The sequence below is a fragment of the Emydura macquarii genome, unplaced genomic scaffold (genome assembly GCF_026122565.2).
Source record: "Emydura macquarii macquarii isolate MOO-44397 ecotype Brisbane River unplaced genomic scaffold, CSIRO-AGI_Emac_v2 contig_3530, whole genome shotgun sequence".
Classification (NCBI taxonomy): Eukaryota; Metazoa; Chordata; order Testudines; family Chelidae; genus Emydura; species Emydura macquarii.
Genome location: NW_027133667.1, coordinates 1662962 through 1681034, shown reverse-complemented (window position 1 = coordinate 1681034; position 18073 = coordinate 1662962). Strand labels below are relative to the sequence as shown.

At 43.5% G+C, this 18073-nt stretch overlaps 1 protein-coding gene across 1 annotated transcript in view; it reads right to left on the bottom strand.

The window, feature by feature from the left end:
* PAH (phenylalanine hydroxylase) overlaps positions 1–18073 on the bottom strand; it is a 52340-nt gene that overhangs the window by 11473 nt on the left and 22794 nt on the right. Inside the window, exons 4-8 of the mRNA XM_067536150.1 lie at positions 9660–9748; positions 7166–7233; positions 3993–4189; positions 3432–3567; positions 1232–1301 (exon numbers count right to left, since the gene is read on the bottom strand). Coding sequence (XP_067392251.1) covers positions 1232–1301; positions 3432–3567; positions 3993–4189; positions 7166–7233; positions 9660–9748 — 560 coding nt within the window. The remainder of the gene's footprint in view (positions 1–1231; positions 1302–3431; positions 3568–3992; positions 4190–7165; positions 7234–9659; positions 9749–18073) is intronic.

Here is an 18073-nt window from a genome sequence, read left to right as displayed (position 1 = left end):
TCCTTCTCCGAAACCCTCCTGGCTCTTGACAGCATCCTGCCTGCTCACACACTCTGGTAGCTCAGCTCAGCTCAGCTCAGCTCAGCTCAGCTCAGCTCAGCTCACTCCCACCACACCTTTCTTTGGAGGGGTCTTGATTGGCTTCAGGTGTGTTAATTAACCTGGAGTAACCCCTGCTCAGCTACCAGGGAAAAAGGGACTTGCTCAGCCTGGGGCTGATTTATTGGCCTTCTAGCACTCTCTGGTAGCCATCTGGTCTGACCTTGTCATAGTGGCTAGTTCTGGTAAACTCCAGGCTATGTTGGGGGGGAGTAACAGAGTTGTAATCCACTTACTACACCAAGATAAAAACTATCTGTGCCTTGTTTCAGCTAGGATTTACATTGACTTAGCTATCTTGATGTACAAACACACACTTTTTTCAGTGAAGACACAGCCAAAAGCTTAATCACTTCCTGAGGTTTGGCTTGACTAACAGAGAAATTAACAACCTACAATACAAAGTTCAGTTCAATCTTCTCCACCAGATCTGAGAGCTCCTAGGATCAGATCAGATCAGCTACTCCCATTCAAGTCACTCCAACTTCTGTATGTATATAAGAGTTGGGTAACAAGTCATCTGACTCAGATGCCATTTAACCCTTTCTAAGCAGGATTAACACCTGCTAAGAGGGGGTTAAGCAAACACTGTCAGCCCGTTATAAGAGATGTGGACGTAAAAGCCAAAACCACACAAAAAATAAAATCTATATTTTGGATACACTAGGGTGGTTTTTTTTGTGAACTGTCTAAGTATTTAAAAAATAAATAAAACAGGTCCATCTTAAATGTACGTAAAGCAAAATTATAAATCAGATTGCATAGTTTGCATAACGGATTGGCCAATGTGCCTCAACTCTGACCGATGGGATCACCTCTGTGAGGCAGGTGAGTGCATTTCTGTTGCCCATTCAATTCCTAGCAGCTTTGTTGAAACTGCCAACGAATGCCAGTTGTGGTGACGTTTATATTATGTGCACCTGGATAAAGAACTAGACCCTTTCACATAGATTGCTGAACAGCGGACAGATAATAAATACTTGTTGTTACATGGGAAACTGATTCACCTGACCGCAACAAGACCTGAAACAATAAGCAAGAGGTTGAAAGCTCCATAACCCTTTATTAATTTTCTGAATTATCCAGTTTCTAGCATCTTAAATTACAACGACAGAGTAATGTATGAACTTACCTGGGAGAACTGAGCAAAGCTGATGTCAGCAAACAGAGGTACATGTCCTAGGAGCTCATGGCAAACATCACTAAAGAAAATAAACCATATGGATTAGCTTTATTTCAGAAAAATGTGTGGACATACTAGTGTCAGAGTCTCTCCATGTGTGCAGAGGAGAAATCACATTAGAGAGAAATGCCCAAAGTCCAGAGGGAAAGGAATTTCTATCTACGGTACTTCTGCAGCCCACACTGCTGAGGCATCTGAGCATCTCACAATTGATAACGAATTTATCCTCACAACATCCCTGTGAGGCAGTAAAATGTTGTTTTCCATATTTCACAGAAGGGGCACTAGCGCCCAGGGAAACTAAGGGACTTGCCCAAGGTCACACAGACATTTGTGGCAGAGCCAGGAATTGGGAGCAGATCTCCCAAGTCCCAGGCTAGGGCCCTAACCACTGGACCATTCTTCCTTTCCATTCTGTTAACAATAATCACTGCTAACAGCTGAAGAAGAGGACAGTAAAGCAAATCTTGGCGCTAAATGAAATTTATACTGTATATTCAGCCCTGTGCAGAGAAGCAGCTCAAGACCGATGCACCACTTAAGTCCCATAAAATAGGTGCAGAGGTCTTATGCCAGCTCTTTGCACAGGCTGACCGTCACTCTCTGTGAAGTCCTGGGCCAGCTTGATTGAAGCCAACACCTGTAGATATAAACTGTAGATATAAACTAGATACCTTCCTGCACCACCTGGGTCCCTGCAGCCCAGAGGAGATTCACACTGCGGGAGGAGATGCTGTGCTGGTGCTGCTGCCCTGGTATGGTCTTTTCAGCCCTGGGAATAGGGGGCCGCTTTAGTTTATCATGTGGCCTCATAGGAAGCAAGCTGACCAGGCTGTTGAGGGGATGCACCATGGAATCTGTCTGTCCAAGCCCCCTTAGACCTGCGCCAATCACTTCCTGCGCTGCTGCTGCCTCCCTCTGGCAGACTCGCCTTCACACTCCTACATGTCTGGTAGTTTGCCAAAGCAGCAATTCTTGTGCTTGGCGAGAGCATGTGTTTCAGGGCGAGCTGGGCTAGGGATTGCTGGTAGTTGGAAAGACAGAGAGGAAGTGGTGAGGGGGTGTGCAGCTTTACCACACCCCTGGCAGAAAGGGCTGGGTGGGGGAGAAAAGTAGACTAGGAAGGAACAAGGAAGGAGGGACAGTGATGAGATTCTCCAGGCAGCATAGGGGCTGTGGAAGACACTCAATACAGCTCTGCTGTGCAGAGGGTGGGCAGCTACAGAACGGATATGCAAGGGAACACTGTAAGCCGTGCACAGCAGAGCTGGGCTCCTCATAGACCATCATGGAGGGAAGTGGAATAGTGCAGGCATGGGACAAGAAGGTGGCCAAGTGGGTCTGCAGTTATGATGCTTCAGTGACCCCAAACCGCTGTGAAAGGAGAGCACAAGGTTCACATCCACTGTTCCAGAGCAGAGACTGGAGTAATGGCTCTTGATGAACTCTGAAGCTGGTCCTGATTTGCATGTGGGTTGTGTGGGAAGATAACACCCACTGCACAAAGTTGATTTAACTCTGGTTTTGTGCAAGGGAGCGAGATGAATTTCACCTAGAAGGAGCAGAAACAAGAGAGAGGAAAAGAAGAAGAAAGAAGTGGGGGGAAAATGGAGGTAAAGGAGGAAGTGGGGAGAGGGGTAGGAAGTAAAGAAATAATGGGGAAAGGAGAAATGGAAAAAAGAACTGCTTTTTTTTTAAAGGAAAAGAGAAAGGGGAGAAAGAAAATAAATACAAGGGAGAGTTAACAAGACCAAAGGAAAAATGGAGAGAGAGAGAGAATTAAAGATGGAGATGAAAAGAGGAGAGAAAGGCATACATGTAAATGTGGCAAGAAGGAGGAATAAGAGATCTGTGACATTCAGTTAGTGAAATTGTCTGTTCAGTTCAAGAAGGTCTAGCAGAGGAGGGGGCAGCTTGCAGATACAGAGCTGAACTCTCTCTCTAAGGAGACTAGAAATTCCTTCTAAAATGTTCAGATGAGAGCGATAATATAGTGGTGATACCTCAATACTGCACAGTGTCGTGCTTTGATGCAAAGATAGATATCTTATTAATAGTATTAACTGCAGTTATTATTTACTAGCCCAACTGCAGGGTTAACCTCTGTAGCTTATGCAACCCTGTCTGATGTCAGTGCTAAAGTACTTACGGTTCTGGTGTGTACATTGGTCTGGATCCATGGCGGATGTACTGTGTAGAGTGAAACACTCTGAATGCCAAACCAGCCAGGAAATCCCGAGAAGACAGCAAACCAGCAACGGGACGTAAGCGGAATCCAGTGCAGCCTTTAAGGAGAGAAAGTTTCCATTTTAAAAAGTCTATTGGAGCTGGTTTATGCCTATCCTCTGGGAACTGGGGCCACGGAGGTTTGCATCAGTTTTCTCTTTAGTTATAAGCTTGGGTACTAAACAGTGGAGAACTTCTCATCTGTAAAGGTATTTACAAGGCCACCATCACCATAGTATCTGTGCACCTCACAATCTTTAATACATTCATCCTCCACACACCCTTGTAAGGTAGGACAGTTCTATTATCCCCATTTCACAGGTGTGGAATTGAGGCACAGAATGATTAAGTGACTTTCCTAAGGTCACACAAAGTCTGTGGCAGAGCAGGAAAATTTAATGTGGGTCTCTCAAATCCCAGGGTAACACCCTAACTGCTGGACTATCCTTCCTCTCTATCTGGCTATTTTAACACTTTAACATACTTTGCAAGAATTTTGATACATCTTCAAGTTGTGGAATATTATCTTCCCGGTAGCCACAGTATTTTTCCAGCAGTGGGAACACGTGGTTGTGTTCATAGCAAGCGTAAGTTGGATAGAGAGTCGTCAGCTCCTTGAAGACAATGCCCCACGTTTTCCTTTCTTCCTCTGTGTAAGTCACTTTAGGAATAGGCTGCCCACTGCAAAGCAAAGAGTATTTTTAATAGACTGTGAAATGGATACACCTTAAACAATATAAAGAAGTGGCTTGTGTCACCAGGATCTGTGCTTGTACTCCCACCTGGAGCAGACAGGCGTTGGTGCCGGTCATGAGAATCCCTTTTCTTATATGCAGCAAGAGAGAAAATGATGTGATGCAGAAGGGGCCTGATTAACCTCTCACTCACGTGTGTAAATCTGAAATAATTCTACGGAATTCAGTTGACCTGTGCAGTCATTTGGATTGTAAGCTCTTAAGGGCAGAGGCTTCCTCTTACTCTAGGTCTGTTCACTGCATGGCACAAAGGGGCCCTGATCTCAGTTGCAGCTTCTTGGTTCTACAGTAGCAAAAATAAACCATGTTTATTTTCCTACTGCTGATGTTCTGCTAGTGAAATTCACCGGCGGCTGTCTTTCATTTATTTTCCTTTACTGATGAGCAGAAGGTTGTTGCATTTCATGCCTATTGATTTGTTTAAATGTTCTTGCTGTGGCCTGGAAAACATCACTTCTGAAGATGCACAGCTCTAATTAGTTTAAGTATCTCAGTGATAAATGCAGATCTGGGTAAAATTTGATTTTAAAACATGAATAACCCCGGGCCAAATTCTGCCTCAATCATGTGTGCATGCAGTCATGTTGAAGTTAATAGGAGCTAGGCACCAGTCATGAGCCATGAATTTGGCCCTGCATTCCCTATTGCCTTGGAATTAATCTGAGGGAGGGTGATTCCTTAGCAATAAAGAAAAGGGCCATAGGAGAATCCCCCAGCTTTTAAAAATCAAAGGGTTTTAAGCAACTTAATAAGGTTAGCAGCACTACTGGAATAATGCTAGGGCTTTCCAAGCCCAGAGATTCATTGTTAAATGCCAGAGATATCCCACCACCTCCCACTATCTCATTTTAACTTCGGCCTGGGGGCAGCTCCCCAGTAACTCTGTAATTTTCTGCCTGTTTGCATCAGTTCCTCCTTGATCTATGGAGCTTTAAATATGGTCTTGAATTATTAAGACTGCCAGGGGACCACTGCTGATCCTATACCACTCACTGTTCCTAATTCATCTTTGGGCCACCTTCACGGGGCTGGAGAAGGAAGCCGGAGCTTAGAACACTTTCAAATATCAATCAAAAGGTCCCAGGGATCAATAGGGCAGGCACTAGGGAAGGAGGTGAAAGAAGAGGGAGCTAAAGGCAAGGGAGAGAGAAGGCAGGGAAGTAGGAATTCAAGCTGGGGAAGGATAAAAGTAAAATAAAAGGAAAAGGAGCAAAGGGGAAGAGAGAGTCAAATAAGCAACAAGTATAGGAAGAAAAGACGTGCAAGGGGAAAGGCGGGGGGAATGAGATCAAAGGGACGGAAGACAGGAGAGTGAGAGTCAGTTGGTTACATGGCTAGCCCCTCACTTCTAATAGCTGATTTTTAAGGTTAATAGCCCCCTGAATTTCATTGTTACCTTTTAAAGACCCAGCCTCCCGCTCAGCCCCCAACAAGGTTCCTCTGTGCCTGGATCTGCCCCTTTTTTACACAGATGGGAATTCAGGTGCCTCCATAGCTCTGTTTCTCACCCCTTTGCAGAGCCTGCAGCAGGGCATCTTGGCAGAGCTCAGGGTCTACGCAACAGAGGGATATGGATAGTGGGTGGCCTGAATGGATGGCCCTCGGGTGGGGCCAGAGGGTCGTACACTGTGCCCTTTCCTCTTCGTGAAGAATCCAAAAAAGCCAAATTTCTTTGCCCTCTTGTCACTGTTCTATTATTATTCTATTATTTAAAAGAATGGAGTTTATGAACTCCTAATAGAATATGAAATAAGCACATAGAATCCCAGCCTTGTCTGTGCCCCGATATGGACACAGCTTAGTAATACTATGGTTTCAATCTTCAGGTTTGGTAATAGTTATTTTTGATACTTGTTCTATTATTTTGCCTGAAGTCTGCAAATTAAGGGACAAATTCTGATCTCAATTACAATTTTATGGACTCTCATTAGTGGGAGATGCACCTCCATAACTAAGATCAGAACCTGGCCATAGACTTACCCAAACTTTCTAGCCAGAAAGCAGGTTCCTCTCTGAGTTCTTTGACTCCTTTCAAGTAATTAAACAGTGTGGTTGCATCTTTTGTCTTGCAACTTAGATTGTAAACTCTTTGGGGCAGGGACTGTTTTTCTGTTCTGTGTTTATACAATAGTTGGCACAGTGGGGCCCTAAGTAAAAATAATAAATAATAATGGTTTAAAAATCATGAAACACATCCTTTGAAGTCAAAGGGAGTCTTACCATTGACTACAAGGATTGGGCCTGTTAGGCATGACATAAAAGCGTGAATCACTTTGGGATAGAGTTTTAGTTCTTATTGTCATTCAAATTGTAGCGTGAGCAGAAAAAGAAATAAAAAGCAGAAAACAAAATAAAGTCCCATCCTAGGTAAACGTATCTGCTTTATTCGTTTATTTTGCTTGTGAAATGAGAACCTAAATTGCTCAGTGCAGCTGGATCAGACATGATAAAAGTAGAGTAATAAGCACTGGATTAACAAGAGGACCATACGTTATTCATTATTTCAATAGTGTGTGCAGATCCTACTTTAATGTAAATGACATACACTCTCCACTGTTTAATATGGAGAATACCAGAAGCTGCATTATTTAGTGCTCAGGTCTTTGTAGTAGCATGTGATCCTGTTGTACAATTAGACAACAAAGCGTGGTGCTGGAGTGTGGTGCGGGGACATGTTCTCATTTGAATGTCTGCCTTGAGCAATTTACTTTTGTTTAGCTGTAATTTTGGATAAATGCATTAACAGTAAGATTTAAACACACGCCAGAGAGAAAGAGCCAACAGCAAAAAAGAAATCCCTGACAAGAAATTGTTCTCCCAGTGATGAAAGGGCATAGCCACGGGTTGGGAAGCATTCACTTGTGTGACAGGTTTCTCCCCTGTCTGTGTGGTGCACACTCACTGTCTGTAGTTGTAGGCGATGTCAGCAAACTCCTTTCTCCGGGCCCTGTAAACAGGATCTTTGAAACCCTAGGAAGAAAAAATTAAAAAGTTCTCTTCCTGCTTAGTGGGAACAATAAAGGGTTCAGACCTTAATCCTGCCCCCATTGAAGACAATGGGAGCTTTGACACTGATTTCAGAGGGAGCAGAAAAGTGATCATAAGCTCAAAATCGAGATCCCAGCCCCCAGTTTGGAGCCAGCGCACAAGAGCAAACAGGGAAGAGTGCCAACCTCGCTGGTACAAAGGGGCTGCATCAGAAGGCTGCAAAATGAATCCTGCTCAGCCATCTCCCAGCCCTACCCATGTCCTGCCTCCTCCAGTTCTCTGCATGCTTCCAAGCAGGGGGTTCACCAAAGAGAAGAGCTTCACTCATTACCACCCCGGGGGCGTGCACCCTTATGCATGGGCTCCCCCACACATTCAAGCTAAAAATCTCACCTCTTATAGACTGATTTCTTGCAAGGTTCATCTAGACAGGGAGGATTAGGTCTCAGCCAAAGAAGAGCTCTGTGTAAGCTCAAAAGCTTGTCCCTGTCACCAACAGAAGTTGGTCCAATAAAAGGTGTTCCCTCATCCACCTTGTCTCTCTCATATCCTGGGACCAACACAGCTACAACAGCACTGCATACTCCCATCCCTTGTCTGTCTTGTCTATTTAGACTGTGAGCTCTTCAGGGCAGGGGCTGTCTCTCACTATGTGTATGTACAGTGCCTACCACTATGGGACCCCTGTTCAGTTGAGACCTCTAACTATTACTCTAATACAAATAATAATAGTAATTCAGTTAACCCCAGCACAGTACAAGATGAAACTAGGGACAACTGTGATATAGCCAGGTACTCAACACAGCTGCATTTATAGTGTATTGTAGACCAAAGTGTGCGAATACACAAAAAGGGAACAGGTGATGTGAAAAGTTATATGTCAGAGAATAGAATGGCATAATAGAACAGTTGTCCTAGTGACTCTTACTTTTTCTCTTTGCTGCATCCTAAATTCTACTATTCTTCCTTACTATACCACATACCTGGTTGTGCTTTGATTTTACGAGAACATAGAGGAATCTGATCACTAACTAATGTATTTTACCAGCTAGAACTGAGATGCTTCATTCATTTCAATACCTGATTTTTATTTCCTTTTTTTTTTTTTTGCTTTCAAGAACAATGTTGTTTTACGACATGCTCGTTTTCCAGCGCAACACATGAGAAACCTATTGATTCAGTTCGCTGAAGTAATTGCATCTTCTTTCATTCTGTTTTTCATATGACCAAACTGAATATCATCAATCATTGTACATGATACATAACGCACTTTGGATTAAGCAATAGGTAGTGAATGACTAATCACCCCATCTCAATTAAACTAATAGCAGCAATTTTTGCTCCCCGGTGTGTAATTTATTTATAATCAGCCTGTCTCAATTAAACTAATAGCAGCAATTTCTGTTGCACCGCATGTAACTTGGTGTGTTTTGACATGAAAATAAGTTGTTGTTTGGGAGGGAGTGGGGATGAAAAGTATTTTTGCATCCAGAAGAGTCTTAAAAATACCATCTTGATTCATGTGCTCATAGCACAAACAAACGCACTTTCGTTATTTAAATTGCAAGCCTATTGGAGCAGGGACCACTTCTTTTACTGTGTCTTGCAGCACCAGGGCAATGTTGGCATTCAGCAAATAATATGGAGGTGTCGATCATCTATATGTTCCTTATAAGGGAAAAAAAGGCTCTTAATTTGCCCATGCTGGAATATGCTGGTTTCCAACTTTCTGAGGTCCATGAAGCACAAGATGGCCAAAAAATTGTCTGTCAAGCACCACATCCCAGAATCTTTTCCATGTGTGTAGCTGGGAGAAAGTGGGTGTGCCTGTGATGACTCTGTGCTCTGGAGAAACCCAGCCATATTTGGTGTCAAGAAGGAATTTTCCCCTGGGTCACACTGGCAGAGACCCTGAGGTTTTTTTGCCTTCCTCTGCAGCATGGGGCACGGGTCACTTGCAGGTTTAAACTGGTATAAATGGTGAATGCTCCATAAATTGAAGTCTTTAAGCCAGGATTTGAGGACTTCAGTAATTCAGCCAGAGGTTATGGGCCTATTACAGGAGTGGGTGGGTGAGGTTCTGTGTTCTGCAATATGCAGGAGGTCAGACTAGATGGTCTGACCTCCTGTGCATTGGTCCCTTCTGACCTTAAAGTCTCTGAGCTGCCATAATGCCTGCAGGGACTGCTGGCTTGTATATATATTAGAGCAGCCTCCAAACTGATTTACGTCAGGGACTGGGCTGGCTCTCAAAGGACCTAGAGTCATGGGAACTACCTTTGTGCCTCAGGTCCTGAGTTGCACCACCTATCATCTGGCTCACTAGACTGACCCTGGTATAAAACATGTGTACATGTCCCAATAACTCGAACGTTGTTTTTTGTTTAAAGATAGGACTTCTTTCTTACAGGGTGGTCTGCATCCAGTTCAGCTCCATAGCTCAGGATCTGATTGGCAAATCTGTCAAGCTCCTGGATAGTTCTCGGGAACCACGGCACTACAAAACAGAAAAGAAAATACAAATTAGGCTCTTTTCATTTAACCTTATCTTGGGGGCCCATCTAACTCCATTTCTTCAGTATAAATATAAGATAGGATAAACTGGGCTAGATTCACTTGTACATTTCGGAAGCTTTACACTGCACCAGCTTCACGAGCCAGTTATATTGGGTTTATGGCTGTTACGCATTGTCAGAGCAATGCAAAGCCGCTGGAGTAAATCCAGCTCTTGGCATTCAGTTTGCTTGAGATGGTTATTTATTGTTTAATTATTGATTTTTCTTGAATTATTGGAACATAGAAATTACCAGACTGAATCAGACCCAGGGGCCATCTAGTCCAGTATCCTGTCTCTGACAGTAGCCAGAGTCAGCCGGTTCAGGGGAAGGGGTGAGAAACACTGTACCAGGTAGATATGGCATAATCAGCTCCCATGAAAGTCTCATCCAATTCCTAATCTCTGCCACTTTGATTGGCGTGAGCCGTGAAGCAGTATGCAAATTAAAAAGCACTCTGGTGCATCTGATTACTACTGTATCAATTAATGGCCATCGCAATAAAGCATAAAGAGTCATTTCAAACAGCAGGGATATTGTGGGCCTGATTCTCCATTGCCCCACAACTCACGTATTCATTTACACCAGGGCACAGTGGGTGTAAAAAACTACCGATGCTGATTTCAGAGCATTTTGCAACCAGCTTGCACTCACTTTGCCTGAGTGTGAATAACTATATGAGGTGCAGGGCAATGGAGAATCAGCATCTGCTTCTTTTTATTTTGAGCAGCGAGGGGAAAAAAATGGCACCAAAATCTCTTCAGAGCAATTACTGTAATAGCAGAGGCATCATTACAGCGCTTGTGGTGACAACAGCATAGCTCTCAGCTTGGGCGTCACCTGGAGCTGGCGCTCTGCATGCATGCACCTTATTCTCTTCATACAGGGTACAAGTACCTGCCACTGATGTCAATGGGAGTCACTCACCCAGGGGGAGAAGGGGGGCTGAGTTTAAAGTGGAGAGTTCGAGTACAAGAACTCTTGGTGTTCTCTCTACCAGCAGAACTTCACAGTGACTTATATGAATTTAGCCTCTTTCTTGCATGAAGGTGCATGATTCATCCAGCTAGTGCCTTAAAACATGTCCCATGCCCTGCTTTCTGCCCTAACGAGGGCACTGCTGCTAAGTGATACAATTTTGTTTTATTTCACATTTTTGGTTTTAGTAAATCTCAGCCACCCTGAAAAGTTCTGCATCAACAGCTCTGGAGACAAAAGTCCTGCATAAATCCTCCCAGGTGCAGAGACAGCTACAGGGCAATCCTTCCCACAGTGCCCCGCTGATGTTCCCCAACCCCGATCCGCATGGACCACCTAAGGGATGAGAGGCTCATTCCGTCTCCAGGCCTATTCAGACCCTGGGTCTCTCTGCTGAGACAGACAATAACGAAGGCATTTATGGGGGCAGGGTTTAAGCAATGCTGACACCTGCACACTGGAATTGGAGGCAGACCACTAGCTCATTTCACATAAGGCCACCGAAAAGCAGGCTGCATTTATGACTCCTGGGTGGCATGCTTCAGTGACATGTCCATCTGTGCCCGGGCAGAGTCATGCACACTAATGTGAGAGTTGTGCTACTGTCTTTGTTCTTTTAGAATTCCTGCAGCAAACAGTTTCTAACCATCAAAACAGGTTCTTTTTAGTGCAGTGGGTGTTTTCTTCTTTAACGAAAGTGAATGTGGCTTTGTGTTGCAGAGAGAAACATTCTCTGGAGCCCCATGCTACTAGCTTTAAGAAGCGGACCTACGAAGTTAGTCACTAGATGGCAGCAGCAGTAGCATCAAAATCTTTCACTACTGGATATAGTTGGGTTTTTATCCATAGCTCCATTTTTTCTCTAGAAATATTCTACTAGCTTCTGTTAGTAATTTCCATCCCCTCAGATTAAGTAAGCAAACGGGACTTTGCTATGAAATAATGTATTTACTTGATACAAATGTCGCTGTCAGCCTGCACACTAAAAGAAGGCAAATCCCATACAACAATCCTGGAGGATGCCATTATCTTCTACATGTATTGCCTAGGCAACTAGGATACTAGATTCATAGTCAGGAAACCTGGGTTCTGTTCCCAGCTCTGCCAGTGACCTTTTGTGTGACCTTGAGTGAATCACATCACTGCACTGTGCCTCAGTTTCCCCAGCTGTAAAATGGGGTGATGGCACTCTGTAAAGTGCTTTGAGATCTAGGGAGGAAAAGTGCTATTGCGAAGCTGAGTGTACATTATTAATTATTGCCACCACGTATTGCCATTCCCAGGGGTGCACCAAAACCTATCAGATCTGAACACGACCAGAAGGCTCAGTGGGGATTGTGAAGCTTGCCGTGCCCTTCAATGAATTTCAGCATGTGCATTTCCAAGACAATGGGATTTTGGAGAGGAATGGGAATTTCTCCAAAATAGAAAGGTTTGGATTCAAGTAATTTCTGATCCAAGTGTGGGTGAATTAGACAGAAAATGTATCCAATGCACTTTTTATTACCAAGGATCCCAAAGTGTTTGACAATTGGTGGTTAACAAACCGTGGGGCAGATTCATTCCTGGGTTGGCACCAGCTGAGGGACAGAAGGGAGGTGGCTTGTTTCTCCATTATTTGAGCTGCTGGTGGCCGGTGTGTGGAATATTGTGAAGATTAGAGCAACCCTCAAGACTCCCCAAACTTGCATCCTTGCATCAATGACCCCCACAGGGGTTTTGCAGGGACCCAGAATCACCAAGACACAAATCCACCCCAGTCACACCCCTTCCCTCTGCTGTCCTAACTTCACCTCACCTCCTGTCCCATCCCCCATCAGAATGCTCCCCTGTGCCTGCCGCAGCTCAGAGCTGGTGGAGTGGCTCTGTACCAGCAAAATCCCTGATGAGGGGGGCGTTATATCTTCCCTGTGTCCCATTTGCACTAACCTCGCTGGTACAAAGGGGCTGCAGCAGAAGACTGAGCAGGGCCCTATGACTCTTTTGTGAGGAGCTTAGTGTTCTCCACACCCAACTCAGTGGGAACGGAGGGTGCTGAGTACAGCATGGGATTAGTCCCTGTGCCAGACACTTACAGTAGGAATCAGAGCAATTAGAGAGAGGAGAGCGCTGCTGGGGTGGATTGCCTGGCAATGCAGTTCAGAAAGACCTTCCCCAACAATCCTAGCACTGGTTTAAAAATCTCCAATCAAATTACACCCTCAATGAATTTGTCAAATATTTTGTTTGCTGACATGTTTTTGCCGGGCCCAGTTAACCAGACATGCCGGCTGTCTGCACTGCAGTTAATGAATTGCCAGAGCGAGCTTTTGCAACAGGGAGCCTCTGTGAAGACTTCAAGAGAGAGCATGGGCTGATCAGTAATAAATATTGATTTGTCTGCAAGTGAAACAGCAGCATTTATGGTCCCGTACTGGACACCCAAGTGGTGACCAAATTAACATGGGGTCAAATCCTTAATAGGATGCTAATAAGCTATTTATATGTGGGGCAACAAAATGGAAGCAGTGAGGAGTTTCTGCAGAGCTCCTACATTCTGACCATTGTGAGGAGGGTCAGAGACAGGTCTATTAAATTTATAGCTGTCAGAGGCACAGGTTTAGCCGTTTTTAAACAGATCCAAATGCTTTGGCCTGCCCCAGGGTTTAGCAAACAAGGCTCTTACAGAACCTCAGCCTCCAGCCTGTCTCTGAAATGCAATAAATTGTCTCTATCTGCCCCCCACCACCACCACCACTGAAATAGACTAATATTTAATTCTTTAATTCCTGGGCTCCTAGGTGTCTGCAAATACTCATCTTGTTTCCCAAAAGAGTCATGAAGAGATGCACTGTGTTTTCACAACAAATACCTCTAATTCCACAAAAGGCACTTGGCCAGATGAAACACTTTACACTTAGTACATCACTCATGTGAAGATCTAAAATTAACCTTCATAATTATGACATTTTGCTAGCATTTGCTAAGCTACAGTTATATTACTGATATAAATCAGTTATTCATTGCTAGAATTGGGGAAAAATAATATCTTTTGTTCTACAATTGGAAAAGAAAGGGAGTAAAAATGATAACTGAGTCCAAATACAAAAAAATCAACAGTACACTAGCGCACTAGTCCAGTAAAGCACTCAAAACATGCTTCAAGTTAAGCACAGGATTCACAGATTTTAAGGCCAGAAGGGACCATTGTGACCATCTAGTCTGACCTCCTGTATAGCACAGGACATAAAATTTCTCCCAGTTATTCCTGCATCAATCCCAATAAGCTGTGGTTGAACTAGAACTTATTTTTTTAGGAAGACATGCAGTCCTGATGTAAAGATTTCAAGGGATGGTTAATCCACCACACATTCCAACTGATAATTACCCTCACTGTTAAAAATGTGAGCTTATTTCTAGTTTGAATTCATCTAGTTTCAGCTTCCATCCATCCAATCTTGTTATGTCTTCATCTGCTAGATTAAAGACCCCTCTACTCTCCAAGGTCTTCTTCCTATGAAGATCCTTACAGCTCATGATCAATTCACCTCTTAGCCTTTTCTTCTATAAGCTATCGGTATGTCTACATTACAGCCACTAGACGCTTCCTACATCGACCGAAGGAGTTTTTAACCCACCTCGATATAATAAATCCAGCTCTCTCAGAGGCAGTAGCTATGTTGACAGATGAATCCTTTCATCTACCTAGCCATATCTACACCAGGGGTTAGGTTGACCTAGTTACAGTGCTCAGGGTATGACATTTTTCATAGCCCTGAGTAAGGTAGCTAGGTTGATCTAATTTTTAAGTGTAGACCTGGCCTAAATAGATAGAGTGCCTTAAGTTTCACTGTACGGCATACTTTTCTAATCCTTAAATCATTCTTGTGGTTCTTCTCTTTTCTTCATATGCTCTGGTGCTTTGCTGGATCAAGTCCCAGGGGATCAAGGTCTTCATGAACCAGGGGACAACAACTGATATCATGCAAAATCAACAAAATCCATTTAAGCCCAAAATGGAAAAGCCCAGACTGTCCTAATTAGATCAGTTGAGAAAAGAGGATTTTACTAGACTAGATGGTGCATTGGTCACCAAGAATCAACACAGGGAAAGACTACAAACCACCATTGCTATCCCTGTGGCCCTGCACTGAATTCACGTGAAGAGCACAGATGAACGGAACCCATAATCCTTATCAAAGAAAACTCAATAGCTTCTATAGGTGGTGGATAAGGAATTGGCAGTATTACCCTATAAATATGTGTAGCTTCTTCTCTCTCAACACAGATTTTCCTTGGAGAAGATTTTCCTTAATTTTACTGAGCAATGAAAATGGCCTGTGTCATCATACAACACAGAGGAGTCTGGCTTGCTGTTGTATGTGGGGGTGTGTGTGGTATTTTTAGTTAGTTTTGTAGTTTTCAAAAAAGAACATCAGCAGATTCTGAGGTTAATATTCCAGTGTTAAGATCAATCAAAGGGATGATTTTAAAGGGCAAGTCAACATAGACCTTGTTATGGCAATGCTAGTTATTTATTAACACCGTCACATATTTGTTTAAGGGACAAATTCTGCCATTTTGTCTGCAGCTTGCTCTCTCATTTCACTCTGAACCCAAAGTCCCACCTGCCTATATTGTGACCCACACTTTGCTCCCTTAGTCTGACTTTTGGGACACAACCCTTCTGAGATTTCAGCCCATGTGGGCCCTTGTCACTAACGGCAACTATTGAAACTGAAAAGGAAAGCAAGAACAGAGGAAATAGAAATAAAATGATTAATTCAATCTTTTCTCTCTCAAATGATAAACGGTTTCCACTAACAAACAAAAACAGTTATTCCTTCAGTCAGAAGGGATTGAGTTAATCTCTGCTGCCCTGAAGTCAATGGAGATTAATCTGGTTCATGAAGACCTTTGGATGAACACGGAAACATGAGGTGAAATTCTACCCTGATTAAGTCTATAGGAGTTTTACCATTGACTTCAATGGGGACATGATTTCATCTGTGGTCTCTTGTTGTTGCTGATGTTTTGCGCTATACCTATGCTTGAAACAATGCCTACAAAACCTTTAATCACTGCTGCACAACAAAAACCAGCTAGGGTCTGTAGCTTTCTTCTGAAAATATAATTCAGAAAGATGACACATGACAAAGAGAGAACATCTTTGATAGCATGTGTAGCTGAGGCTGGGCCTGACATGAGTAATTACCACACGGAAGGAGGCCTCATGTTTTGGAAGCTAGGATTAGGGAAGGAAATGGATCATTAGGTTGAAAACAGAATGTATGTGCTAAATCAAATAAGCAAATAGGTCAGTAAACAAAGAATGTCTAAGCCAACTAAGATAAGAGGGAGAACACACAAGGAACTATTTACTATGAACTAGATAACAAAGGAAGTTAAGAATGCAGAGAGGAGGAGAAGAGGAAGTCAAATCGTGGTCAGTGCAGGGACAGCGCATGCAGCACAGGGATTGGTTCCAAGTAACCGTGCCGATCCAAAAGTGTGTGATGCAATGGATAGTAAATGCAATGAAATGTGTAATGTATATAAAGGGAAAAGGTTTCTGTGTAGCTTTGAAGCTGTGATGAACCCTGCATCCAACCCGCTCCCCTGCATTCGAGTCTGAGCAAATCAGCGTAGCACTGCTGTATGCCAAACAAAGATAGCGGAGTGACGAAGGCTGGAGTCGAACTGAGCTCTTGGGAAGCCGAGTGGAAAGAGGTCTCAGAGGGAATCCCAACAGCAGTCATCATAGCTCCCTGGCCAGGCATAACCCTTTGTCTTTCTGTCACTTGAATGGAGAGAACTGACTCCAAAGAGTATTTGCTGGAGGTTTCTTTCCCCTTAAATGTAATGTCATGGATAGGGCACAAAGAAGATGGTAAAAGGATTACCAGGATTTATCTCGGGAAGATATTAATGCCCTTTCATGTTGTTCCTAGGAAGGAAGAGGAAGAACCATACCAAAAGCATTTGAAGACAATCATAGCTGAAATCCTATTAAAAAAATCACATCTGGTATCTAAAGAGATATTTAGATGTTAATAAGAGTGGTGCTTGTGGTTTCTTTATATGACTCTTCTGGGCCACATCTTTACCCAGGCCCCAATCCTGTGAGGTGTTCAACTCTCACTGTCTTCAATAAGAATGGAGGGTGCTCAGCACCTCACAAGATCACGCCCTAGTTCCCTAAAAATGCAAAACTACCATCAACATCACTGGGAGTTTTGCCTCAGTGAGGATAGGTTGAGCCTGCTCCTGCTGATATGGGAGGCAAAACTCTCCCTGATTTCATTGGGGGCTGCAATTGAACCCAAAAGATTGGAGTGAGATTATAGGGACTAGATCGTGCCTATGAGGGGGAAGATTGTGCCTGACTCTTACGTAGCTGCACTGTGGGGGGAGGAAGTGCATAAGAAGGCTTCCTCTCCCCTTCCCATCATCCAACCTGCTGCTGTCCCTGAGCTTGGAGGAGCACACGGCTTCCTCTTTTCATCCACTCAGGGGTGCACAGTGCTTCACAAAGGGATGGAGAGAGATTGGGAGCTAATCAGCCTATAGAGAATTGTAGAATCGTAGGACTGGAAGGGACATTGAGAGGTCATCTAGTTCACTCCCACGCACTCAAGGCAGAACTAAGTATTATCTAGACCATCCCTGACAGGTGTTTGTCTCACCTGCTCTTAAAAACCTCCATTGATGGAGATTACACAACCTCCCTATGCAATTTATTCCAGTACTTAACCAACCTAACAATTAGGAAGTTTTTCCTAATGTCCAAACTAAACTGCCCTTGCTGTAATTTAAGACCATTGCTTCTTGTCCAATTCTCAGAGATTAAGAAGAACAATTTTTCTCCCTTCTCCTTGTAACAACCTTTTATGTACTTGAAAACTGTTATCACATCCCCTCTCAGTCTTCTCTTCTCCAGACTAAACAAACCCAAGTTTTTCAATCTTCCCTCATAGGTCATGTTTTCTGACCTTTACGTCATTTTTGTTGCTGTACTCTGGACTTTCCTCAATTTGTCCACATCTTTCCTGAAATGTGGCACCCAGAATTGGACACAATTCTACAGTTGAGGCCTAATCAGTGCGGAGTAGAGCGGAAGAATTACTTCTTGTATCTTGCTCACTTCACTCCTGCTAATACATCCCAGAATGACGTTTGCTTTTTTTGCAGCAGTGTTAAACTATTGACTCATATTTAGCTTATAATCCACTATGGCCTCCAGATCCCTTTCTGCAGTACTCCTTCCTAGGTAGTCATTTCCCATTTTGTATGTGTGCAACTGATTGTTC